We start from the raw sequence: 25,999 nt of genomic DNA, 5'->3' as shown, positions 1-25,999 counted from the left end.
CCCTTGTCCTTTTGCCCTCAATCCTTCCCAGCATTAGGCTCTTCTCTAGTGAGTCCTTCCTTTTCATTAGGTGGCCAAAGTATTTGAGTTTCATCTTCAAGATCTGGCCTTCTAGAGAGCAGTCAGGGTTGATCTCTAGGACTGACTGATTTGATCGCCTTGCAGTCCAAGAGATTCACAGGAGTCTTCTTCAGCACCATTGTTCAAAGGCCTCAATTCTTTGGTGCTTTACCTTCCTTGTGATCCAACTTTCACAGTATACATTGCAACTGAGAAAACCAAAGCCTTGACTATACGAACTTTTGTTGGCAGGGTGATGTGTCTGTTTTTAGTATGCTGTCTAGATTTGCCATAGCTTTCCTCCCCAGGAGCAAGCGTCTTTTAATTTCTTGGCTGTAGTCTCCATCTGCAGTGATCTTTGAGCCCAGGAAAATAAAATGTGTTACTACCTTGATTTCTTCCCCATCTATTTGCCAGGAATTGAGAGGGCCAGATGCCATGATCTTAGTTTCCTTAATGTTGAGTTTCAAGCCAACTTTTGCACTCTCCTCCTTCACCCGATCAAAAGGCTCTTTAGTTCCTCTTCACTTTCTGCCATTAGAGTAGTATCATTTGCATATCTGAGGTTATTGATATTTCTCCCAGCAATCTTAATTACAATTTGTGATTCATCCAGCCCCACCTTTCTCATTATGTACTCTGCATATAAGTTAAATAGGCAGGGTGACAGTATACAGCAGTGGTTCCCAAAGTTTTTTGGTCCACTGCCCCCTTGGTGCTACAAACTCATCCTCGGTGCCCCCCACTCAGGGGTGGGATTCAAATTTTTGTGGGTGTGGCCTAATTTGAGGGTGTGGTTTGCTGAGAAAGAGAGGAAGAAAATAAAGAGAAAAGGGAAAGAAAGAAAAAGGGACAAAGAAAGAGGGGTGGATGGAAGGAAGGGACAGAAAGAAGAAGAAATAAAGAAGGAGGGAGGGAGGGAAGAGAAAGATAATGAGATATCTATTCTAGTCCAATCACCTGCTCCAGCAGGGTTAGAAGGGAGTGTGTGTGTGTGTGTGTGTTCTCCTTGTAATTTACCAGTACATTTTGGTTTTGCCTTCTTCAGAATTGGAACTGTAATACATTGGGGAAAAGTAATTTTTAGGGTGGCGATCTGGTCCAATGGATCCTGTTTAAAGCCTCAACAAAATGTGAGAGCTTACTGATAGTCTTGACCATGTTTCGTCCACAAAATCTTTAATAGAAGCCCAAGAGGTTTCAATGTGCTGGCAAAGATGTTTCAATGTGGAAAAGGGCCTCAGTCTAAACTGGGCCTCATTCAATCTGATGCATCAGGTCTCTCTCTTTCTCTCTCTCTCTCTCTCTCTCTCTCCCTCCCTCTCTCCCTCTCTCCCTCTCAGACTGACTTTGCTCTACTTTCCCGATATGCCTGCGGGGCCAGCGCTTCGAACATAGATGGATGGATGGATGGATGGATGGATGGCTCAATGAAGAGAGAGAGAGAGAGAGAGACAGGCAGGCAGGTAGGCAGGCAGGCAGGCAAACAGACAGACCTGTTGGATGGATGGACGGATGGACAGACAGACAGAATGCTACAGCGGCAGTTCTTTGGGAAAGCGGTGGCAGTGACTTTTGCCAACGTGCTGCTGCATTCGAGGCACCGGTTCTGGAGCATTACTACAGTCAATGGGTGAACCTCGAACGCCCTCCTGCCGCCTTTTAGTATCCCTAAGGGGGCTGGCAGAGGGGGGCTAAGAGGTGGCAGGCAGGTGTTCGAGGCGCCGGCCGGCCCTGCAATTTCACCCATTGACTAGCACTGCTCCGGAGCCGGTGCCTCCAATGCGGAAGTGGTAGCATGTTACATGCCACCACAGCTGCGTTCGATGCGCTGCCCCCTTGCCGCCTCTTAGCGCCCTTCTGCTGCCCCCCTTGGGGATGCTAAGATGTGGCAGGGGGGCAGCACCTTGAACACCCCCCTGCCACCTCTTAGCACCCCTCTGCCAGCCCCCTTGGGGACACTAAGAGGTGGCAGGGGGATGGTGCATTGAATGCTGCTGCAGCGGCACATAATGTGCCACCGCTTCCGCATTGGAGGCGTTGGTTCCGGAGCTGTGCTACAGTCAATGAGTGAACCTGCAGGACCGGCGACTTGAATGCCCCCCTGCCACCTCTTAGCATCCCCAAGGGGGCCAGCAGAGCGGCGCTAAGAGGCAGCAGGGGGACAGTGCATCGAATGCGGCTGTGGCAGCACGTAACGTGCCACCGCTTCCGCATTGGAGGTGCCAGCTCTGGAGTGGTGCTACAGTCAATGAGTGAATCTGCAGGGCCAGCGCCTCGAACACCCCCTGCCGCCTCTTAGCACCTTTGCCTCTTAGCACCCACCTAAGGCATCCCACCGACCCTGGGGCAGTACCGCCCACTTTGGGAACCACTGGTATACAGCCTTGCTGAACTCCTTTCTCAATTTTGAACCTATCAGTGATTCCATGTCCCATTCTCATTGTTACTTCTTAACCTGTATATAGGTTTCTCAAGAGACATATAAGATGGTCTGGTACTCCCATCTTTTTAAGAACTTGCCACAGTTTGTTGTGATCCACACAATGAAGCAGAAGTAGATGTTTTTCTGGAACTCTCTAGCTTTCTCCATTGCAATTTGATCTCTAGTTCCTCTGCCTCTTTGAAATCCTGCCTATACTTCTGGTAGTTCTTGGTCCACATACTGCTGGAGCCTAGCTTGTAGGATTTTGAGCATAACTTTGCTAGCATGTGAAATGAGTGCAATGGTGCAGTAGTTTGAACATTATTTGGCATTGCCTTTCTTTGGAATTGGAATGTAAACTGGCCTTTTCCAATTCTGTGGCCACTGTTGAGTTTTCCAAATTTGCTGGCATATTGAGTGTAGCACTTTTACTGCATCGTCTTTTAAGATTTTGAATAGCTCAGCTGGAATACTGTCACCTCCACTACTTTTGTTGTTCCTCAGACTTCCTAAGGCCCATTTGACCTCACATTCCAGGATATCTGGCTTGAGGTCAGTGACCATCCCATTGTGGTTATCATGGACGTTAAGCTCATTCTTGTATAGTTCTTCTGTGTAATTTTTCCACCTCTTCTTAATCTTTTCTGCCTCTGTTAGGTCCCTGCCATTTTGGTCCTTTATCATGCCCATCTTTGCCTGAAACCTTCCTTTCATATCTCCAATTTTCTTGAAAAGATCTCTGGTCCTACCTATTCTATTTTCTTCTGTTTCTTTGCACTGTTCATTTAAGAAGGCATTCTTATCTCTTCCAGCTATTCTCTGGAATTCTGCATTCAATTGCGTGTCTTTCTCCTTTACTTCCCTTCTTTCCTCAGCTATTTGTAAAACTTCCTCAGATAGCCATTTTGTTTTCTTGCATTTCTTTTTCTTTGGGATGGTTTTAGTTGCTATAATGTTGTATAATGTTGCAAACTTCCATCCATAGTTCTTCAGGCACTCTGTCTATCAGATCTAATTCCTTAAATCCGTTTGTCACCTCTACTGTATATTCATCAGGGATATGATTTAGTTCATATCTGAGTGGCCTAAATTTTGCAACAAAAAGCTCATGATCTGAGCCACAATCAGCTCCTGGTCTTGTTTTACTGATTGGCTGCAGAGCACATAGTCAATCTGATTTCTGTGTTGACCGTCTGGTGATGTCCATGTGTAGAGTCATCTCTTGGGTTGTTGGAAAAGTGTGCTTGCTAGGACTATCATATTTCTCTTGACAAAATTCTGTCAGACTCTGCCCTGTTTCATTTTGTACTCCGAGGCCAAACTTGCCTGTTATTCCAGTTATCTTTTGGCTTCCTACTTTAGCATTCCAATTCCCCATGATGATAAGGACATCATTTTTTGGTGTTAATTCTAGAAGGTGTTGTACGGCTTCATAAAACCAGCCAACTTCAGCCTCTTCAGCACCAGTGGTTGGGGAATAGACTTGGACTACTGTGATGTTGAATGGTTTGCGTTGGATTCAAACTGAGATTATTCTGTCATTTTGTGGATAGTATCCCAGTACGGTAGAACCTCTGGTCATGAATGCTTCTGACCACAACCAAATTGAGTTCTGACCAAAAAATTCACAACTTTTTTTCATGGCCAATTTATTTGTAAGTGCCAAATTTCCAAAATTAGGTTTGGGTCATGACCAAATCGAGTTGCAACAAAATTGTGGAACAAATTATGGTCATGACCAGAGGCTCTACTGTACTGCTTTTCCTACTCTTTTATTGACTATGAAGGCTACTACATTTCTTATGAGGGATTCTTGCCTGCAGTAGTATACCTGATGGTCATCTGAATTAAATTCACCCATTCCTGTCCATTTTAGTTAGCTGATTCCTAAGATGTTGATGTTCAGTCTTGTCATCTCTTGTTTGACTACATCCAGCTTGCCTTGATTCATGGATCTTACATTCCAGGTTCCTATGGAGTATAGTTCTTTACAGCATTGGACTTTCCTTTCACCACCAGATACATCCACAGCTGAGTGTCCTTTTGGTTTTGACCCAGTCACTTCATTCTTTCTGGCACTATTAGTTTTAGTCCTCTGCTCTTCTCCAGGACTTTTGTGGCCTGCTAGCAGCTGTCAGAGCTGTCAGAAGAGTCAGACAATAGTGAGGAGGTTGTGCCATTCCTGGAGGCTGAGGAAGACTCAGATGAGGGCTCTACATCAGAGGCAGAGATGGGGCAGGGCAGACTGGCAGTCATCATCTGCCTTCAGGTTCAAACAGCAATGAGGTGGGGGAGGTTCCCAGTCTGTGCATGCTCAGAGCTGCCAAAAGAAAGGTACAATTAAGAACTCAGGGTCGACATGGGAGTAAGGCCACAGTTGGATGATGAATGGTTCTTCTCATCAGAATTAAAAGAGAAGCAAAAGGGGAGGGGTCTTTTGCAGATAACAGATAATCAAAGTTGGAAGGGACCTTGTAGGTCATCTAGTTCAACCCCCTGCCCAAGCAGGAGACCTTACACCATTTCTGACAAATGGCAGTCCAATCTCTCCTTGAAAGTCTCAAGTGATGGCGCTCCCACAACTTCCAAGGGCAAGGTGTTCCATTGATTGATTGTTCTCACTGTCAGAAAGTTTCTCCTTATTTCCAGGTTAAATCTCTCCTTGTTCAGTTTCCATCCATTATTCCTTGTCTGGCCTACAGGCACTTTAGAAAATAGCTTGACCCCTTCCTCTCTGTGGCATCCCCTCAAATATTGGAAGACCGCTATCATGTCTCCCCTGGTCCTTCTCTTTACTAGACTAGCCAAGCCCAGTTCCTGTAACTGTTCTTCGTATGTTTTAGTCTCCAGTCCCCAATCATCCTGGTTGCTCTTCTCTGTACTTTTTCTAGAGTCTCAACATCTTTTTTATAATGTGGTGACCAAAACTGGATGTAGTACTCTAGGTGTGGTCTTACTAAATCTTTATAGAGTTGTATTAGTACCTCATTTGATCTTGATTGTATTCCTCTGTTAATACAGTTTAGGATTGAATTAGTTTTTTTGGCGGCAGCTGCACACTGCTGGCTCATATTTAGCTGGTTGTCCACTAAGACTCCAAGATCCCTCTCACAGTTACTGCCATTGAGCCTGGTTTCACCCAGTCTATATGTGTACTTTTGGTTTTTGTTGCCTAAGTGTAGGACTTTACTTTTCTCTACATTGAATTTCATTTTGTTAGATATGGCCCAGTGTTCTAGTCTATCAAGATCCATCTGGATCTTGAGCCTATCTTCTTGGATGTTATCTATTCCTGCCAGCTTAGTATCATCTGCAAATTTGGAAAGTTCCCCTTCTATTCCCTCATCTAAGTCGTTAATGAAACAACGTGCTTGTTTGTTTGTTTGTTCATTCCAGCCTCGTGAAGATTTGTCTGTATAACCCAGCCCTTTCCTGCTAGCACTGAGTATGGAACTATTTACCGGGCAGCATTCCAGGATTGATAAAGGTCTGAGCTAATTAGTATACCTTTGCAAGACTGTTTGCCAAGCCGTTGGCTGATTGTGAATGAAATAAATTCACATTAATGTAATAAAAGAGGCTTTTGCCCAGACTCAGAGTTGACTTACTGCTTTTTGGGGAGGCCTGGGACAGAACAAATAGCACATTAAACACCTTTTGACCTGAGGGGCTCATCTTCCAGCATCATATCTTTTTGCCTTTTGGTACTGTCTCTTGGGTTTTCATGGCAAAGATATTGGAATGGGTTGCCATTTCCTTCTCCAGTGGATCACGTTTTGTTAGAGCTCTCTGCTATGACCTGTCTGTCTTGGGTGACCCTGCACAGCATAGCTCATAGCTTCATTGAGCTATGCAAGCCCATTCACCATGACAAGGCAATGATCTATGAAGGAGCTTCTAATTCATAATATGTCCTAAAGGAAAATGACTTTCAAATCATAGTTTAAATCAGGGTATTTAATGTCTGTGCCTATGTGTATGTATGTTAGTTGACTTGACTTACAGTGACAACATGATGGAAATAAATATAGTCTGCAGTTAAGGATATCTTGTCATGCCTACCCTTATTAATGAAATGGGTTTATTATCACAGTAATGGCTAAATGACCATATAAATTGGTAGTGTGGAAATCCTGTATTATCATGCATGAATGGATAAATTACATATGCACCAAAAGGTTTGCATTTCCTGTTCATTTTATTCTGAAAGTTTATATATCAATTTATAGCCAGATGATTTGCAAGCCAGCTGAATAACTGGAACAATAAGGCCCTGTGCCCAAATCATCTATAGCCCAGCAGCCTATGCTTTCTGGATAGTGGATCAAACCAGGGCACGTTTCCCTTCAGTTCTAAAATTGCAGAATAACTAGTCTTGCCAGTTTTTTGTTTTTGTGTGTTTGTCTGCATGTCATATTCTGGTAGCAAAGGAGAAAAGCACTTCCTTCTGTGGCAATCTATGATACCAGATTACTTAATCCTTCCATAAACTTCTATGGAGAAAATAACCCTTTAGGGTACAGAAATACTTTCCCATTTCTGAGGGCTATGGGCAATTGCCTGACAGGGTATGTTAACATTCTGGATAGAGCAACTTTTTTATGGCTGAGATACGCAAAACAGAATCAAATCCAAATCAAATCATCTATTTGGGGAGCAATTTTAGCCTGTGTTTTTATAAGTGGAAAAAATGAAGAAGCATTTCATTAGCCCTTATAATATGTTTGATTACAGAACAATTTTTTTAAATAATTATCAACCATACAAACTGTTCTTGAAAAATTATTTAGATCATTAAACTAAGAAGATACTGTAAAAGGATTTGAAGTCATTATTATACATAGCTCTGGAACAGAATAGGTATTATTATTGTTGTTATTGTTATTGTTATCATTGTTTGTTGCAGTCAGCCAGATATTCAGATTGGATTTGGCATTTTTATCTACCTATCGAGTCCTTTCCAAGGGCCTGGGATAGGCAGATCTGGATGTTTTATGGTATTACAGATATTGTCCCAGGATGAAAGCCATCCTGAGTAAAGCCACCTTTTACAATTGACTGACGGAAAATTTGTCAATGACAATGGTAGTCAAGTGGTGCTCCATTTGTTTTGGGATTGCACCCAAGGTCCCTACTACTATTGGTACTATCTTGCTTGCTTCTGCTGCAGTCATTCTATTTCTATTTGTAGATATTTGTATTTTATTATCTTCTCCAGTTCTTCCTCTTCTATTCTGCTGTTTCTAACTACTGCCACACCCATCATCTAGATTTTTTTGCCTTTCTTATCACCGCTGTTATGTTTCTTATATGTTTTTGGTATAAGCAACAGAAATGATTAATATGGGGTTTGGTCAAAATACATTTTAAGAATGTATTTTTTATTATTAGAGAGTGACACAAATTAGTGACACTGCTGCTATATTTGAAGCTGTTAACAGAAACAGAAATATTAAGGGGGGTCTGTTTTAATAAGCCAAATTCATGAAGTACAATAGAAATTCATACGCTCCATGTTCCAAAACCAACATTAATCACAGTATGGTGTGCACATGCTATTTCTATTTTGTTAGTAAAATTTTATTTTAACTCTAAATAATAAAAATGAAATGAAAGCAATGAAGATAGATCTGCAGTGTCTGAAAGTGTCTAATTCACCAGTATTTTCTCCTTGACTAATTTAGTTGTTTGCTTATTTTAATTTCTACTATCTTCAAAGACTTCAGAACATTTTACAGTGACGAGCACAAAATGCAAGATGGGAAATAAAAGAATATCACATTGTCTCTATTCAAGAAACCCATCTACTGAAAGCTGAGAATGTCTCTACTGGAAACTTAGGGATATGTTGCCAATCAGAAGAGATATTTGAGATCCAATATGGCACATATCTACCTTCCATTGTATAAATAAGCGCTCCATATGTGATAGAAATTCCGAATTGCAAGGCTGTATAATGAATGTTATCTCAAGGAAAGTAGATGGGGCAGCTTTTACTCTATTTTACATAATTAGACAAATTAGGAAAGGAATAATTTATAACAGGAGATAATGCTCCAGATTAACAGAATCTGAATTACTATTTTAGATAGGAGCAAGATTTCAATTTTAAATTCCCAGATTTGGATTATTAATTTCAAGGCTTCAAAATGCTCTTTAGGATTTCATTTATACTTTTAATTCAACTCAAAAAGGAGGGAAAATACTTCTTCCATAGTAAAGTAGTAACTTTACGAAGTAAAGTATGAAGTGAAATCTGGTCCAGTTCCAAGCTGGGAGAAAAACCCTGGAAATAAAATGGAGGCAGGCTGCAAGAAAGGAAATCTCTGTTTATTTTGAAGCCAAAAACTAATGACAGCAGTTTCTGGGGTAGCTGACAAAATGGGGTTGAGAGAAGGTGGGCTTTTATACTTTCTTTGGGACTTTGTGATTGAGATGCCTATTTCTGTGCAAGAATATGTCCTTCAATATTGTAATGGCTGTTGCCAGATTCCTATGGGGTCATGTAGGGGTCATGGCTGGCTCTAGAGGCAAAAGGGGAGGTGCAAATCCTAGATGTCTGTCTGAACTAATCTTGCCAACTTTGGCTTCTTGCCTATTGTGTTGCTTATTTGGAGTGTCTATGCTTATGAATAGATTGGCCTCATTAAATCTCCATTCCTAAAGACCAGCCTCTTCAAGCTTCTGCTTGAGGCTGTTTTGCTATGGCAGGAAGACTGGGAGGGGGAGGGGTGCTCCTTGCCTGCCTTCATTCTCATGGTCCTGGTTCAGAAAGCTTGGGAGCAAGATTCAGCATGGGTGAGCATGCACCAGGTGTTGAAGATTGGGACTGGGGATAGCATGAGCAGATCAAGCAGAGCTAAGACCTTGTCAGACCTTGGTTCTTCTCTTCCTGGACAACTGCTTATGTGTGTATGCCTAAAATAATTTGCAGATCATAGATCATAGAATAGCAGAGTTGGAAGGGACCTTGGAGGCCACCTAGTCCAACCCCCTGCTCGAGCAGGCGAGTGTATTCCGAATATTAGCCTCTACCTAGGATCAAACTGACAGCTTCCTAGGGCTGACAGCCCCACAGAGGGTCACTTCTACAGCTTAAGAAACCCTGATGTAAGTTTCTATTGAGTAACACATTGCTTTTTGAGCTGTTTCACTTAATAGATTCTGTCAAGATCCTTGGTTGGTAGCTTTACTGAGCGTTACTGAACATGGATAATCTAGCAGTCATGTATTTCCATAAATCATTCAGGCCAAAATGCAGTAAAATATTTAGTTCAAGAAAAATGTTTAAAGTGTGGTATGTGCATATTCAAAATAGTATGGTGGGATGCTTAACTAATACATAAAATATTATGAATTATGAATCTGATATATTCCTTATCATTGTGAATACATTTTTAAATTAATGTCACTATAATTCTTTTCTAGATATCATTTCTGGCTTCAGCTTACACAAGTCAGCAGCTCTCTGAAGAAAGTTGCTCTGCTTTGGGTTTAGTTACCCACTATCTCTACCTTTGTCAATTCAGTTGGATGCTTATTCAGGTTAGTAAAAATTCTGTTTTTTAGTGCAGAGTTTTGGATCTGATTCCAGAAAGGAACATCAGAGTGTTCAGGCAATGAACAAAGGGCTTCTCAGCAGTTCCTATATGGGCTGAGCTTTTTCCTGGCTCAGGATGTGGCTCAGGACGTGGGTGCTGTCCTTTTGCTTTTGACTAGCATTAATTTAGCACATATTTATATTTGTGGGGGGGGGATATTTTTTTTCTACAAAAAGAAACATAAATGTTTCTCCTTCTCCCTCCCTCATCCTCTTTCCTCTCCTCTTTATATTACACCTTTGTTTTTGACAACTGAAAGTGCCATATATAATGTTCCTCCTTCTTATTTTCACTGCTACAGCAAACCTGGGAGAGTGAGAGTGACTGGCTCAAAGTCATCCAGCTGCTTTTTATTCCTTAAGGGAGAACTAGAGCTCACAGTCTTGTGGTTTTTAGTTCAGAATCTTAACCAATATAATAAACTGTCTGTTGCCTGTAAACAGTGATGACACCTACTGTAATCACAGTGTTTATTTCCTATTAACTTGCATTAAATTGTTGCTGCTTCCTTACCTCAAATGCATATTTTCCTCATATTTTCATTGCTGTTATAAAAATATAGAAGGCTCTTTTCTTTGTAAAGAAATACCTGGCAGATACGAAGAATTGCCCATGCTATATCTACTGCACTCTTTTGCTCTCAGTACTGGACATTTCTAGAGAAACACATTCTGCCTTCTGTATCCTCAATTTCCATATTGTTCTTAAGGAAATGCTGAATTTCTCTATCTGACAACCAGAGGTCAACTTGAAGGAATATTTCCATTAAAACTCCCTGTAACTAATGCTATCTATAATCCTTTCCAACGTTATTTGATGTTTTATTCCAGTCCCCCAATTAGCTTATATAGTGGATTAATTTTTCTTTAAGTTATTAAGAAAGCTAAAGCTCAAATCTTTGGGAACTGATATATGTAAATATGTGGTAAATAGAGATAAAATATATTGTAGTACGCTTAATGTATGTAACACTTCATACAACAAAATTGATTACTCAACATCATATATTCTGTACCCAAGTCATAATAAAATAACCACATGCTTTGTATTTTGTAAATAGGCATAGATCCTTGCAATTTGCTCTTTCTTTTAAAAAGTAAGGAGAATACAGATTACTAAACAATTCTAAGAGGGCTCTATTGGAATCTTCTAGGATTACTACTATTTGATAGTACTTCTCTACTGAGCCTTGGTATCCAGTCTTGAGAATTGATTGTATCTAGGTTACCCATGGTCTTATGCCTCATAAAAGCTGTTCTGCTCTGTAATGGAGAGGATGCTAATTACATTCCAGCTTCAAGGGTTGACTGCCATCCAGTTGTTTGTTCAAGTCTTCTTCACTATGGACTGTAATTTGTAATTGGTCTATCTGAACTTGTGAGTGCAGCTTCCTCTTAATTATGTTGAAGTGTTGAGTTACTAGCTGTTTCTCAGTTAGTGAGGTTGCAAGTCTTCTGTCCATCCATGCTTTCTGCATACCTTTCATTTATTCCCCCTCATTAAGTCTGTTCTTGTAGTAGTATGCCATCAATCCTAGCTTCTCTTGTCTTATCCATGAATAATTTGTTTCAGTTGTCCAGTTATTATCAGATTGTCCTGGTTCCTCAATATCTGATCTGGACTTTGTTAAACCTGGTGACATCTGAATCATATGACTCTCCTAGTTCACATCACTCTCATATTTTGAGGTAGGCAGGTGAAGCATTAGAGGGTCTTTACCTTAGAACCCCTACTGGTAAGGTAGGTACTATGCAGGATTTGAACCCAGGTCTCCTGCATCAAAGATGGCATTCCAGTCACTATGCAATTCAGTCACTATACTCTCTCTCATATACAGTATATATAGCTTCAAATAAAGTGCAAGTTATTTCTGAGTTACTCAACACACTAGAAATTTCTGCATGAGTTCATTCTTCTAGCAGCTAGGAAACTGGCTGGACCTTTTTGTGTCCACACAACTGGTTGTTATTATTACACCATAGCAACAGAAAAATATTGCTAAAGTTAGATCTGCTGTTTGTATTTGATCTATTTAATTCTAGAATACCAAAAGATGAGAGGCGTATAATTATCAAGATAAAAAAAATGACATTACATGTCAGGAATGTACATAGAGGAAATAGCAAACAAACAAAGCTCACAAAGTTTGCAAGGTCCAGTTGGATCTGTATTATCATTTATGCAATAAGAGATAAGATGATACGTAATTGTGATTAAACAATTACAGAAAACAAGGGTAAGAACACATAGTACCAGTTCTTAGAAAATTGCATGGCTAAAAAACCTTTGTTCTAAGAGGTACAATTAATGGGATCATGGCTCTTTGACTAAATAGAATGACAAAAATAAATTTCAGGATTCATCTGTCTGTAGCTGAAGTATGGCCTAGTTTTATTACAAGGTCATGCAGCAAGATGCATTCTACCTAACACTTTGTTCTTTTGATGTCACAAAAAGAAAACAACAGTTATAAAATGAATGCAGGCACAAAAAAGCAACATAGGCTTATTAAAATGATGAGCTGCTAATAAATACATATACATGCATGCAAACATATACTCACACAGACACACACACTCACAGTGTGTTATTTAAGATATCCACTACATCATTTTTCCTTGATTGTATTAAGAAAATGTGTAGCCATTAATTTCCTCCTCTGACCTTTTGAAATGTTTGCCAAGGTACATTTAAACAATTGCCTATTTATCACTAAATGTTGAATTCTCGGGAGGCATGAGCTGGATAAATTTTTAGATCATTTTTAAGTTAATGTATTAGGAATAAATTCAGTGTGACTTAATACTTTCTGCTTGCAAATGGTTCATTTAGGAGAGAAGATTGGGGCTTCAAAAGTTTTGGGGTTACTTTACCACTGGCAGTTTCTTTTTCATAAAAGTTTTATTTAAGCTTTCACAAAACATACAAATACAAATAAAATATCTTTTTTTGAGAACAGCATGGCCCCGGGTTATCACTTCTCCATACAGACATAAACTCAATACATATTTATCTTCTACATTCTAATCCATATCTTATAACTATTTTCACAATTTTTTCAATAGCTTTTTCCTTTCTATACTTCCTATAGCCTTATTTTAAATTATCTCATTCCTTTCTTAATTTAATTACATATCTTTTTCTTATTTTTAAAATCTTTCTAATCAATGTTTTTATACTTTAGTCTGTCCTGTTTACAATTTCATATTGTCTTTTCTCATAAAACAAATTTTCCCCTGTAATTACTAGACTGGAGTGTAACACCTTTGTATCTTTTTTCAAATCTTGTTTAAAAATTTAACTTACATCTTTACAGTTATAACATTCATTTTCTAACCTCTATTTTATAACACATACCTATTTTCAATCGAATTCTGCTTGATACATTCCGTTAAAATACACACTAAATTCTTAAAAGAAAAAAGTATATATGTGTGTGTATATATATATATATCTGTGTATATATGTATAACAATAGTAAATGGGATAATTATTCTATTCAAGTACAACTCTGCCATTAATATTAATAACAATCTTTTGCATTTCTATTTCTTTTAACAAACATGACCTAGTAATATCAGTTGTCTTTCACTTTAATCATCTATACTTCATATTTTACTTATTACTGTCTTGAAATAAACAATAGTTTAAACAAACAATAGTTATTAACAGTAGTCAATAAAGTTATTATTCTTATTCAAGTTCATCTTATCAACTGATAAAAATCTTCCATGTTTTTTTTCCAGTTTTTTTAAACGTTCTTTTTAAATCATTGAGAGCCTTATTCTCTTTACAAACAAATATTCCACTGCACATCAATAGAAATTTTTTCTATCACTTTATTCATCTAACATATTTTCTAACCCTTTTCTATTTCTAATATAACAATGCTATCCCATGCACCCTTGCAGAATCCTCTCTTTAAGTTAAATTTTAACCATTGTCTCTGTGTCTTTTAAATAGGTTTATACCTTTAATTCTTTTTTATATACGTTTTTCTGTACCTCTATATCTTGTTTCTGTATTTTGTAGCTTCTTTTCCTTTCCCTCTTCCCTCTCTTCTTCTTCCTCCCCTTTTTATTCCCTTTTCTATCTGATTCTCCCTTCTGTGATCCTCCATTCTGCTTCTTCCAGGTATTATGATTACTTTTCTAATTACTCTTTTTTTGTTGTTGTTGCTTCAGTGTTTAAGTTTTTAACTCCCTTTCACCCCTTTTCCTTTTTTACCCCCCTTAAAATTGCTTGGGCATTAAAGATGGCTTCTTTGTTGTCCCGCCCTCCTTGTTCTGCCAGCGTTTCTGTTGTTTTTCATAGTTCAAGATCTCCATTTCTAAAAATTGAAATACAAAGCCAAAAGATCCTCTTCTGTCTTGTGCTTCTTCTTTTTGTTCTTTAAGTCTCATTTTTAACTCTGCAAGGAGTGATGCCATTTTTAAAAAATTTAAACAACCCCCAATTGATTTTATTTTATTTCGTTAGGATCCTCCATCCAAAGTTCCAGGAATCATCCAATAATCCAAAACTGTTTCTTGCTTCTTTTCTCACTTTCTCTTTCCAGGGCTTTGTTCTCTTGTAACAAAGTCTCAGCTACAATGTATCTTTCACAAGCCTTGTTAAAATTCCACTATCAATTTTTTGAAGTTCCAGGTGGTCTCCTCCATTTTCCACATTCCACCCTCTTTTTTTCCTTTTTTCCTCCGCTGCTTTCTTTCTTTTTTTAAAGAAAGTTTTTAAATTATCCAAGAATCTTTATCCCTTTGACACTTTATTTTCAGCTAGAAATAGCCTATTAATGTCAAAGTGTATTAGTATCAATTTCTTATTCGAATCTCTTCTTCTTAATGTTCCAAGTCATTTAAAACTGTCGATGTTAGAGGAAAAAAAGCCAATTCCGTTTCCTTTCCCTTTCTCTTTCGCAGCTTAAAATCTTTTTTAGGAATAGTATTAGTCTTTAAAATTCAGGTTCCAGGTACCTTAAATAGATGTTCTCCATTCAACCCGGTCAGTCAAACTTTCTCCTTTAAACTTCCTCTTCTTTGAGTTGGCCATTTCTGACCACCGCTGCAACTGCTTTTGGGAAAGGGAATAATGGCCAGCCGAAGATGAGAGATGTGGCTCTCCTCAACCCTGCTGACAGCTCCCCCTTCTTCACCACCTCTACAGGATGGCTTCAGCCCCGAATCCGGGTGGCTCGGGGCACTCCAGTGGTGAGCACAGATCAAAACTGCAGACGATCTCGATTTTGGTCCGTCTCCGAAGAAGCCCAAACCAGAAGTCCCCACTGGCAGTTTCTTTTTAAATATTATTATTATTATTATTATTATTATTATTATTATTATTATTATTATTATTATTATTATTACTACTACTACTACTACTACAAAAAATGACTGTCTACATAGGAAATGAGATAACTATGCTGGATTTCGTATCACAAATCACTAGTCAAACACTTCCCAAGTGTTTAGGGCTGTGTGATGTATTGTCAGATTATGTGAGCAGATCCCAGTAAGATGGCCTTCTGCAGCTGACCAATGAGATTTTGTCAGTGCCAATTGTTTTTAAGTACTTGCCTAGGTCTTTAGGCACAGTCTCTGCAGTTTGATTTTCAAGCTTGATATCTGGTGATTTTTTCAAGTTGTTTCTCGTCGATTCTGCTGTCAGGTATGGCAATGTTGACGATCCACACTTTTTTTCTTCTTCACAATCGTGATTGTGTTCCAAAACTTTGTCAGTCTGTATTCGGAAGTCCCACAGTAGTTTTGCATGCTCATTTTTGACCCATTTTTTCAGGATGATGATGATGATGATTTAATGTCTAGCTGAAGACCCTTTTTTGGCAATTGCCAAGCATTGGCATTGTTTCATTTTCTCCAAATGCACTATACAAATAGGTTTAAAGATATGGGCACTGATGTAATCAGCAGTTCTATGCATGATTCAGAATAGCCCTTACATATTCCAGTCTGACAAATGCAGACAATCTGTTTTGCATGTTATGCAGATTAACTGCTAATTCTGCAATTCAGGTTACAGGGATAAATATTAAACAACACATTTCTGTTTGTCTGATCAAAATTACTCTTGCTCTTTTTTTTTAACACTTTGTTGCACATGCATAAAACTGTTGTTGTTATCCAGAACATGCAACCCAGCACAAGTGTCTTCAGCAGATGGCTATCAACCTTGCAATGAGGTGTGGTCCAGCCTCTCTTTATAGAATGATGCCTTTGGTTTCATGAACATTTTTTTCTTATTAGTACATTTTTCTTAATGTTCATTCAGAATGAAGCTCTGTGTTTGTTTTGATTTATGACATTCATATCTTTCTGTTTCTCTGGGAACCTGAGGTAACTTATAAGAGGGAGGGGAGGTTTTTTTCTTAATTTTATGTCCCTTCTACAGTTCTATGAGGATGTATTGAAAGAGTTGCCTGGGTTCTAATATTTTATCTATTGTACACACTGCCTTTAGTTTAGCCTATATGAGCCATTGCTTTTATGCAATAGAGGCAGATTCAAGGATATTTATATTTGATACCAACCCTTAAAGATCATAAAAATTAGAATTTTTGTCCACAGATTAAATTATGGTGCTTTAGATGAACTCTTTTTCTTAAACCTAGAGTAGACTGGTTGCAAATATAGACTGCCACTCTTAGATCCATGTTTTTTTTGTTTTTTGTTTAATTTTTGAACAATAAAATCTTCAGTAACTAAGCTTAAACATGCTTGGGGTAAGCATATGTCCATCATCTGACTAAAAATAAAAATAATAATTAAAATAAATTAATTAAAAGGCAACAAAAATAACAAGGAAAATCTGAAAGGGCCGACTCAATGGACCACAAGGTCTTTTACTGCTGTCAGTTTTCTGTCTAATTGGGTTGAATGTTGGCATAAGTATATTTCTAAAAAGTTGTTTTTACATGACTGTTAATAAATTACTATTAAGCATATTGATTTAATGTTATCTGTTATTCCATAGGCTGTTAATTTTTGGTATGTCTTGGTGATGAATGATGAACACACAGAACGGCGTTATCTATTTTTTTTTGTTTTGGGTTGGGGTCTTCCTGCCCTTGTTGTGATACTATTACTAATTGTCTTGCGAGGAATCTATCATCATAACCTACCACAGATTTATGGCCTGATTCACAATGACCTGTAAGTATACATATTTATTTATTTACTTATTAATTAAATGTATGTGCTGCCTATCTCACCTAGAAGTGACATACATAATACATGTATAGTTAATACAAATCCCCTCACCTTACATAGCTAAAGTAGATTGGAGAAAGCCAATTTTAAGAATCATAATCTTTTTCCTTCCCTGTATTTGATACAAGAGAGTGGATTACATGACGTTCTGCTCATCTAATTTAATAAAGCAGAAGAAAAATAATGACAATGTGAATAACATTGAATGACAGGAGTCATTTATAAATTAATCTTCTTCATAACTATAGATATTTGTAGAATTCTAAGGTCTGCTCAAATGTAATTTAGAAATAATGACAAATGACCACTGTCAGAAAATCCTTCATGTTTATATAGAAAAATTGAAGTTTTATAAATAGGGATGTGACTATATTTCCAATACAGAGCAGAAAATATTATTTGGAGGATGTAGTGTTGTTCCACCATCAATTGCATCTTTTCCTGTAAGGTCCGTACACATGCTCATTTGAATAAAAAAAGGAATTGATTGAATGTGGCAAGGTACTTTGGACTTTTGTGGGAACACTGTTGGTACCTACTTAAATCAACAAGTTAAACAGCACCTAGGTTATAAAATTTTGCAGCTTTCTGGCATTGCTTAACAAAAATATCACTGGACAATCAGAACTATCATAAACATTCATGAAGACTTAGACAAAATTAACTAATGCTCAACTGTCATATAATTTTCTCTTAAAAATTATTGAATATGTATATGTATTCAAAGTGTCTTAGATAAATAAAAATGCATTTTTTGCCTGTTACTTGTCAAAATTGTAAGACATTAATATTAGATTTTTAAAACAATACATTTTCTGATTTTGCATGTCACCTATCATAGTAGAGTTTCTGGTCAAAGAAGCAAAACATACACCCAACTCATGTTCACAAGTGTTTCCTAACCTTGTTCACTTTCAGATGTGTGGATTTCAACTTCCATAATTCCTCAGTCAGCAAGGCTGGCTGAGGAATTCTGGGATCTGAAGTGCTCATGTCTGAAAGTGAACAAGGTTGAGAAACACTGATGTACACCAAAAATGGATCACTGAATATGCAATGCATTGTGAGTTTGATTTATGTTGAAATCAAAATGTGCTTAATACATATTTATTTTTGGACACTCTGACTTAGATTATTTATTTTGCAAACCGCTAAGAGCTTTTTTTCTTGAAGGCACAGTAGGTAGATATCATTATTTGTAGTCGCTGTGCCTCTTATTGATGGGATTCCACCTGCCCTGACTGATATTTCATAGCTGAGCTCGAACAGGATGAGTCTCATCCCTCCTTTTGTATAGTCTGTATATTGTTTGTCAAAATCACTGGAGTTCTTTTTCTGTCTCTCAGGTGGTTTCTGTAAAAACAATTATCTTGAAAACAAAAATAACCTCCTTTGTTCTTTCACAGAGAAAAGGAAGAAAAATGTATATAGCTGTTTGGTGTTAGTAGTTTCTAATTCTTTTCCTTTTCCTGCATTCTAATTATCCTGAGGCCTGTGATTCATCTCACAAACCAACATAATATATTTTTGTCTTGTTTCACCAAAGGCAACGTTGTTGATTCCTACATGCATTGTCAGAACACTTAAATCAGAAATCAGCATTCTCACATACACATCTTCCTTTGAGTAGTCTTTGAAAGCAACCAGGATAGAATTTACTCTTCCTCCTACTGGTGTTTTATGGTCCAGTACCAGCAGATTTTTATCCATGTACCACACTGATGGCCTAGAATTATAAAATATTGAGAAAAATAATGTGAATTCCCACATGAGCCATTTTTCTCTGGTCTGTGAGTCGATACAAGAAGTGCCTACAAATTTCTGGTAAACCTTCTACAGACTAATTGGCAATCCTTCTGCCAACTTCAGTTCATAAGAAGCCAAGTTCTAAATAACTTGAACCAATTTACTAAGTACATGATTCAATCCCAAAATTATATTTAGACCTCGAGGACTAGACTTCTTACAGATTCATCTACATTACCTCTTTTTTCATTATGTTTCATTCTTTATTGAACTCAGTCATTGGTGGTCACCCTTTTCTTTCTCCATCAGAAAACGTTCAGCCAAACAAGAGCAGCTATGCTCGATAAATAAGCTATCTTTAAAATCCATACACTATGATCCATAATGGTTCTCTTGGCTCTTATCAACAAAAAAAAGTTGCTGGTTACATTTATTGATAGACATTTTATCTGTATTAGAATTCTGGGTGTGTTTTTTTAATTTGAATTTGCAGATTAAGGATAGCTCAAATTGAACAAAACTCCTGAAAATTTTATGGCAATGTCTTGGCATGTTAATATCAGTATTGTTGTTGCTCTTGGTCACATTGTCGGTTGATTTTAGATTTGGCAGTTTTATCTATAAAGTACTTCCCAAGAACTTAGGATAAGCAGCTATGGTTATTTGGTGGTGTTAAATATATTGCTGCAGGATTTAAGCTGTTCCAACTAAAACTGCCTTTTGCAATTGACTGGTGTGATTTTGTCAATGCTGATGGGGTTCAAGTTGTTGTTTGGGGATTATTGTTGGAGCCCATTATTGTTGGCAATACCTTTGCTTTCTTTTGCCACAGTTCTACTTCTATTTAAAGGTCTTTTTTGCCAATTCTTTCAGTCCTATTCTGCTGTCTTTGGGTTTTGCAGTATTCACATCCAAGAGTTTTGTCAATTTTTAAAATCAACAATTGTTAAATTTGGGGCATTGTATGGCAGATGTTTTATATTTGAATTCTAAAGTTCCACGGCACTTTAGTCTTTTTCATTTTCTAAGATAACTATTTTTTAGTCCCGCCAGTTCTTGCTTGCAGGCAAGTGATATTTCTTGCAAATCTTACAATGTATCATTGTTGCTACTTTGTCATGCTGTTGTAGCTTCTTTGCAGAGGCAACATTTGCCGTCTGTTGCCGTCTTCTCAAATCTGCCTTCATATGTATTTGATCTTAAGGCTAAGTCTTGTGCAGCTAGAATTAGCCTCTGTCATTTTCTTCAGCTTTCCTGCCCTTAGCCTTTCCTTGATGTTCTTGTTATCTGCTTTTCCTACTAAATTTTTTTTAATGTACTAGCCATGTGATAATTTGTTTTGCCATGTCTCTTTTCTACTCTACCTTTAGTCTTTCTTATAAGTCAGTTTAGTCCATTTGATATTTAGTCCACCTTTGTGATGTATTAGATTCAGTGCATCTTATTCTCTGTCCTTCAGATATTCTTCCAGTGCTCTTTCTTCTTCTTCAATTGTTGGATATACTTACAGCATTTTACTCCTACCTAGGTTCCACAGTAACGGAAGTCTGTCAAGATTGCTGTGTGAATGAAGGGCATTGTCATTATATTTTTGATCTTATCCAGGGCTTCTTGTTCTGTTTGAGACCAGTCCACTATTCCAGTTTTATATCAATTAGAATTGGTCAGGGATTAATAGATTGTTTTTTGCTCACTGACTGGATTTTAAAATCTTCTTGCAAAGGGCATCTTGATTCCTTCAGTTTCATTACTTCCTCTGTTGATGGTAAGAGTAGCACTTTTGTCCAGTCCAAACTCAGTTGCAATATTTGGCTGCATATTAGAGTGTTGACATACTATTTTATTTCAGATGAGTTTTTTTCATACAACTTCAGATTGTCTATCTAAAGGAGGTGGAATACCCTGATATATGTTTTATTGTTTGTTAGCCATGGCCTGACTTCCAGTTGTTTAGCATTATTGACAGCAGAATTAATGACAAACAGTGCTAAGTTTGAGTCTCCTTGAAAGTTTCCTTTCTTGATATAAACCTCTCCTAATCTATCACCATTGACCAGCAACCGTGTCTTCCATTGTGCCATTGATCTTTGCACAAAGTTTCTAATTTTCCAACTGACCACTGTTATTTCTAAGCACTTGGTTGTCCAATCATGGGGCAGGGAGTTAAACACCTTCTTGTAATCAATCCAAGCTATATTAAAGTTGGGCTTCCTTCTCTTGCAGTTTGCCAGAATTATCTTATCAGTTAAGAGCTGATCATTTGCTCCTTTGTTGCTTGGGCAGTTTCCTTTCTGCATAGGTGGAAAGAGCTTGTTTTCAGTTAAATGCTGTTGCGCTGCATCAGCTACCACACCAGTTAGCAATCTCATCTTCTGGGATGTTTTCATGTTTTTCTCAGTCAAGTTTGTAATTCTGTATTTAAATACTCTGTAATTATGTTTAAACAGTACATTTTAGACAAAGGAAAAATTCATTTTACAGAAAAAATTCCAATGCAAACAAAAACATAGTATGCCTATTTAATCTACCATGGGTATCTAAACATGGTGGCAACCACCATGACTAAAGCCTAGAATGAAGTGGCTCCAAATTCTGATTCACTAAAAGTATTCCCATTGATAGAACTAACAGAAGTTGCATCTTTATCTTGCTTAGTAAATGAAAGTAGTGCTGTGTTTGTTTTAGGCACCCCATCCCATCCTAAATGAAAGGCAAAGGAAAAACAAATTCTGCATTGGATAGTAACAATGGAATAACAGAAAAAGAAACAAGTAAAATTGAGTAAAACATATATAAAAACATTGTGGGAAAACTTTCTTGTAAACTTCCCTTCTGTTTATTTCCACAACAAATGATGACAATATAAATAAATATGTGTGTTTGTGTGCATGTGTATATATTACCTTAAACATTATAGGGTGGTAACTATCTGAATCTTTTCATGTAATATTATTAGTCTTTTAATATTCTTCCTAAAATTGTATTTCAATTGTCTAAACTCATCCTGCTGCATAACGCATAGAAGTCAATTATTGTTCATATTCTCCAATTTTAGTCTCCTAGTCTGATAATGGTGTTCCAAATTTGTTCTTGCAGCTGTCAGTATATAATGTATGTCTTAGTAAATTGTGACATTTTTATATCCGTACTATGGCTTTCTCACCTATGTATACATTTTCATGAGAACAATATTATGTTCTGGGTTCCTGGTTTTTATAGCACATTTCACAACTTGACTTAAATGCCACAGTTGAAGGCTTTTTTGTAATCAGTGAAGTACATATTGACTTAGTTTTACACCAGCAATAATGTGTTCCATCCAACGCAGTTTCTAATCTGTGTTGGATGATCCTAAACATTTTGCTAGTTGTCAATTTACAGGTATGGTTTACATAATAGATTATGCAAGTCTATTAAGTCTCCTTTTTTGCAAGTCTCCTTTTTTGGTATTGGAATGTACTGTAGATTGACATCTTCTAATCTGGTGACCACTGTGCTGCTAGCATAGCTTAATTGCAACCTTTACCTTCAGTCGCCTGCCAAATTTTAGGGGGTATTCCATCAGTTCCTATAGCCTTCCAATTTAAAGACTGTAGTGCTGATCTAAGTTCATTTTCTATCCTCATGATTTACCTTTTTTTTAAAAAAAGGCCTATTCTAAAGTGGGCCCTAAATCCAGATAATTAATTGCTCTTTTTGTCTTGATAAATATTTATGAATCTAATTTGGATGGCTGTTTTTGCTTGCTTCCTAAATCTGAAGCAAAATTGTCATGGATGAATAGATGAATGGATGGGTAGACAGACAGAACAACAGATTGGTATCAGAATCAGAGATTTATATGCAATTGCATTTTTGATTGCAGTAAAAATGAGATATGTATTCTTTCCTAGAAACTGAAATTAAAATCAAATGATTTTATGGGGAGTCATGCTAATCTCAAAGGTATTTTTAAAGTAAATAAATAAATAAATAAATAAATCGCCCTGCATTATACTATTCAGATCAACGCTCTTGAGCAATTGATATGGTACATCTGAGAACTGTTTGTTTTGACTCATAAAGCTGCAGGCATTCAGAACAGAAAATCTTTTAAAGAAAATCCCCTGTTCATGCTGTATTAGCATTTAAAGGGCTTTCCAGGATTTGCAAACACATTTCACAGAAGAGAAACAAAAACAACAATCTCTAAACAATAACCAAGGGAAATCCAGATAATCTGGTGCAATTTGGTTTTTCTTTTTCTTTCATTTAAAAATAGATCTATACAGGAAGATTTATTAAATGAATTGCATGGTTTCATACCCACTGAATTTTATATTCTCTCTATTCAATAAACTTATGAAATGTTATCTCTGAATTTGGAGATAGTTTCTGTTTATTAAAATACCAGCCATATGCAGTATCTTCAGTTTCCAAATAGTGCCACTGTATAAAATATATGTTTACGTTATTCCATTATGTTTCTGGACTGAGAAGGAACACAGTGTCAGCCTGCTCCAGAGACCAACAGTGATAGAATGAGGGGCAGATTTAGCTCCTTCCCTGCCCATAAAAAGTAATGGTAAAGGTATCATAATCTGAGATAAGTGATCAGATCAAAATAGGGAAGGACAGGAATGGTAAATCCAAGAAAGTCCAAGAAGTTCACTATATTTAAGTCCAAGAACTTCATTATGCTTGTTTTAAGCATTGTATTTAAACAGCAATTATCGTATATAAGATAACGTTTGATTCATTTCCAAGCATCCTGGATTTAATTCCTTTTGCTGGCTTGGCACCTGGACAAGTCAATATGCCATCAGCTAACCTCAAGGTAGAACAGAATCCAGATAGACATTGGTAGGTAGAAGATCTTTATTTGGGGATTCAAATTAATTCCATCATTAGGAGTAGCAGGGACAACTGTTTCATCTTTGTGACCTCTTCAAGAATTGGATCACTTATTTAGGAAGGCTGCATATGTAGAAAAGGTTTCCCAGGGCAGAGATTTATCTCCAGTTTGTGGAGGGTATTAAGGATAGCAGAAGAAGGGGCTAATTAAACCTTCTGTACATTGAACAACTATATTTTCCTTGATTTCTTTTTCCTGAGTCCACTTAATTAACCAAATGGAAATATTGAGGAAAATAAGAGTGTCCCGGTGATGATTACAGCACAGCAGGGCCATTATTCACACAGCCTAGTATTCAACTGCCTCATAAAAGTTATTTAGGGTAGCCATTGCTTTTGTCAAGAACTACTATAGACCACCTGCACAAGGAGCGCAGAGCTGAGGCCAATTGAAGATACCGCTTCTTTTCTCTTTTTAATTTTCTTTTCATTCCTTCTGTTCATTATTTCCTTCTTCTGTATCACTGTGGCCCACTTGATAGAACACTCTACCCAGTCCTCTGGATATAAGCAAACACCTTTTATTCCTATAATTTTGGTATAAACAGTTGATAAGAAAAATAGGAAACAGTAAAAGGGAATTTTGCTAATTTCAATATTTTTGTTTTTCTTACTTTCCTAGAACCTGCTTTATGAGTTTTAAGTAAAAAAAAAATCAGTGCACATACTTTAGCTATAACAAATGTATTGCTCTTTAACTACTTTGAGGCTTTTTCAGGGCAATTTATATTTTCCTAGGGGAGTATCGGATCCCTACTGGTGTCATAACCACATTATGTAAAATTTCTAGTCCCATAAATTTGAAATGTAGGCAAAGTTATGTACCTCTATTGCCAAAGCAAATATATAATATCTGTTCATACAAACTGTTGTACATTGAAGATCAGGAATTTTCTGCCATTTTCTGCCAGCCATCATTGCTGATACAAACTGTGCAATCATAGAAATATGTTTTCATCTGAAAGTTGAGTCATGGCAACTGGTCTTCTTTCCTTTTTTTCATTTGAAATTTTTTGCTGCTTATCCAAGTAGCTCCTTCAGCCTGACATAATACTTCATCAACATAATACTTTTATCTATTCACTGTTTTCCTTTGTGAACTGAAGTATACTGATCATATAATTTTTTTTTGTTCAGAAAGTTCAAAGATAAAATGGGGAAGGGATTGTTGATCTGTCTGGCAGTAACTATTGGTCATTTTACTATTCAATACCTGTCCATAACATCAATGTCTAATTTTGGTGATTACTTGAGGAAGAATAACTCTCAGTAACTATAGTAATCAAACTAAATTTTGGGAAACACAATAGCATTAACTAGGCCAGACAGATGTATCTGCACAGTCCTTCTGAGAGCAAGCAAACATCTACAAATTGTTTATTGTGCTCACAATAAAATTAAAAGTAGTAATTAATCTAATTACTATAAACTTTTATGATTTTAGCAGACATCACTTTGACTTTTATTTAAATGTTAGCTTGTTTGTTCTGCAAGTAAGGAATAGCTGCTAAAATCATGGAAGTTTGTATCAAGCATTTGTATGAATATTTGTATTAGTATTTGTTCAGCAACACTATGCAACACAAACGGCCAATAAGAAAAGTTGGTTGATCAACCCTTGTTTCCTGCCTATCATCTGGAAAAAGAAGCTTTTGAGAAGAAGACTATGATTCTGGTATCTGCAGCAATCTTTAAATGTAAGATTTTAGGCTATTTACGGTTGAACAAAAACTACTGTATTGCATTCTGAGATATTATATTGTAAAACATATTGTGGTAATTGCTTTAACACTCTTGCCTATGTGAATTCAATAAGTATAACAATAAACCTACTTTCATATTATAAAACTGTTATTAAAACAATACCCAAAACTTTTATAATTTTGCCAAAAGTATCACATTCTAAACAGCTCCCAGATTTAATCTGTGGTCAGCAAAAACAAAAACAGACATTCAAATAACATTTACTTATATTATAAGTTGTCACCACTCCTCATTGAGCAGCACAATCAGGTTCAGAGATTTGGCATGCAATGTGAGAAATATGCAAC

General features: G+C 37.0%; 1 protein-coding gene across 3 annotated transcripts in view; it reads left to right on the top strand.

Annotated features, from left to right (window-relative positions):
* ADGRV1 (adhesion G protein-coupled receptor V1) overlaps nucleotides 1–25,999 on the top strand; it is a 238,932-nt gene that overhangs the window by 164,014 nt on the left and 48,919 nt on the right. For all 3 annotated transcript variants that reach the window (XM_087927064.1, XM_087927062.1, XM_087927063.1), the window contains 2 exons: nucleotides 9,914–10,030; nucleotides 17,074–17,252. In XM_087927064.1, coding sequence (XP_087783190.1) covers nucleotides 9,914–10,030; nucleotides 17,074–17,252 — 296 coding nt within the window. The remainder of the gene's footprint in view (nucleotides 1–9,913; nucleotides 10,031–17,073; nucleotides 17,253–25,999) is intronic.

The sequence above is a fragment of the Pseudonaja textilis genome, chromosome 2, assembly GCF_049901715.1.
Source record: "Pseudonaja textilis isolate UNSWEBS1 chromosome 2, rPseTex1.2, whole genome shotgun sequence".
Classification (NCBI taxonomy): Eukaryota; Metazoa; Chordata; class Lepidosauria; order Squamata; family Elapidae; genus Pseudonaja; species Pseudonaja textilis.
This window is presented reverse-complemented; position numbering and strand designations above follow the sequence as displayed.